Source organism: Carassius carassius, unplaced genomic scaffold, assembly GCF_963082965.1.
Source record: "Carassius carassius unplaced genomic scaffold, fCarCar2.1 SCAFFOLD_82, whole genome shotgun sequence".
Lineage (NCBI taxonomy): Eukaryota > Metazoa > Chordata > Actinopteri > Cypriniformes > Cyprinidae > Carassius > Carassius carassius.
The window spans coordinates 227,501-230,000 of record NW_026775181.1 but is presented as its reverse complement, the minus strand read 5'-3'; the positions used below and the strand labels follow the sequence as shown (position 1 = coordinate 230,000).

At 42.8% G+C, this 2,500-nt stretch overlaps 1 protein-coding gene across 1 annotated transcript in view; it reads left to right on the top strand.

Moving 5' to 3' along the window:
• Positions 1-1,035, top strand: part of LOC132137526 (collagen alpha-1(XIV) chain-like) — a gene marked incomplete at its 5' end in the record, with an annotated part of 9,920 nt that extends 8,885 nt beyond the window's left edge. Inside the window, one exon of the mRNA XM_059547560.1 lies at positions 604-1,035. Within this exon, the coding sequence (XP_059403543.1) occupies positions 604-827 (224 nt within the window). The remainder of the gene's footprint in view (positions 1-603) is intronic.
• Positions 1,036-2,500: the final 1,465 nt, after the last annotated feature.

Here is a 2,500-nt window from a genome sequence, read left to right as displayed (position 1 = left end):
CTATGCTGCACGTTTGATTCAGTAAATCAGCAGATTACTGTAAAATAAGGTCAGCTGTAGTTGATCATATTAAAACTCTGCACTGCATGTTCATCAGACGTGACTCATCTGGGTATTGAGTGCAATATTAGTGAAATATTAATGTGCAGCTCCTGACTGCTGCTGCTTCTCACACTTACACTGTGAAGCGGGATGATCCTCTAACGTGTGATTGGTGATGTGTATCTTTGGAGGCGGAGCAGGGGGTGTGGCCTAGACATAAAAAAATGGTGTTGTGTCTTTAAGGCGGGGCAGGGGGTGTGGCCTTGGCATCAATGACAGTCAAGAGAGAGTTCACCCAGGAAATAAAATCATCTGTCACCGTTCCCTCATGAGGCTCAGTTTGGAGTTAGGCTGCGGCGAGAGTTTGCTGTGAATGATTTCAGATATAGTCTCAGCTATAAATCTATGATATTCCCACTTGCCACTTTTCAGTGTATTCATGATGGAGCTTTTATTTCTGGGTGAGCTGACTCTTGCAGTGACTGTAGCGCTGCTTGTGCTGCGGGTGCATCAGTAACGGGTGTCTCTCTCGTGCTGCTTGTGCGGGTGTTTGTGGCTCAGAGCTGGGCGTTGATGCTGACCTCACTGACACAGATGTTCCTGCAGTTCAGCCCAACTCCTTCCAGCCGGACGAGGGCGAGGGCGGGGACGATGACCCCTACGGCTCCTACACCTCCTACTACCAGCCCAACTACCCTCCGCCGCGGCCCGTGCAGCCCAACGACCCGGTCATCGAGGAGGAGCTGCGCTCGCCCGGCATACAGCGGCTCACGCGCAGACGCTAGGAGACACCCAACACATCACATCAGGGTGTGAGAGACTATCAGAGGAATAAACACAACATACTGAGAAGAAATGGCTGAATTGTGAGATAAAAGTTGTTTTTATATTTTTATACAAACAGTGTGTTATTATAGGACAACGATAATAATGCTTTGAACTGCTACATCTGCTTATTCATTCTTATATGCTCAATTAAAGATTATTTCTATCAGTAGACCAGTAGATTTCATAGCAAAAGCATTTGATATTTCAGCACATAGAAACGTGTCTGTCTGCAGACTGACGGGTGTGATTTAGATCTGACTGAATAAATGTTCATGTAACGATAATAAACCTTTGTATTCATCCGGAAGAAGGAGGCGGGAACCGGCGCACAATCAACAGAAAACTTTAATGATCAAAATAAACACAAAGCAGCGCAACAGCCCCTCACGGACGACTGATGCGCGCAAAATAAAACCAAAACACAACTAAAATCCCAGGCCTGGTCCTCTCTCGTCCTTCACTGTCGTCGCTCCAGTTTTATATCCTTCCATCTCCTCCATGGGCCTCGAGACCGGCGGGTCGAACAGGTGTAGCTCATCTCCAATCACTCCACCGGCCTCGCTCCCATGTCCCTCGGCCCCGCCCCACTCGTCACAGTTCATTTCTGTCAGTTTTTCAGGTGATGTGTTGAATATGTGCCTTGCTCTAATTGAAGTTTCCAGCAGGCTAGTTCTGTGTTTCTTTCCTTTCTGAAGTCTGAACGATGAACAGATTCGCTCTGACTGAATCAGTTCACATGAATCGCTGTCTGATTCAGTTCACTGATCCAGCGGTCTGCTTGCGTCTGAAATCTAGCTGTTTACTAATGATGCCATATAAATGATTAAGATTGTCCGTCTCCTGCTTATTTAGAGAAAAACAGTCTTGTAATGTGTGGTACTTTTTTTAATACATTACAAAGAGTTAAGCTTTGGAAGAAAACCCTTTTTAAGTAATTTCAGTGTTTAAGTAAAATGGAGAATATTTCATGTAAAATAGAGATATACTGTCAGTATATTATCTTTCTGTTCTGAATATGCCTTTATGAATGATTGTCTGTTTGTGAGATCAGATGTTCAGTAGTTCTGATTCTCTGACATCTGCTGAGCGTAAACTGCATTTAAATATCATCTGATTTTGTAGAATTATATATATGTGCCGCTCAATAATAAGACATGTAGTCTTTTTAATATGATGTTTCTTGCTCTCTCAAGCCGATGCTGTTTTATCTTCAGTTATTTATTTCCTCTCAGGTTTTTCAGTATTCAGTATGTTGTGAAACTATCTTGACCCGATGCTTGTTAAAGCCTTATTTACATTAATTTCATAAGTGACATGTCAAGTTTGATCTAATGCTATATTGTGATGATCAGATGATTATCATGCAGTGTTTGTGTGGTTGTGAGAATGGCAGCGTTGCTGTCAAATCAATTTAATAAAAAAAATATTATAATAATTTGGTTGTTTGAAGCCATAAAATGTTTAATCGTCAAATATGACAAATGTGTTTGAGTGAGTGTGTGTGTGTGCGTGCGTGGGTGGGTGCGTGTGTGTGTGTGCTCTTGTTTTTGTGTCAGAACAACACTGTATAATGACATGGGTATGTCATTATACAGGCTCTAGTTGTCCTGGTCTCCGCTGTCTTTCAGGG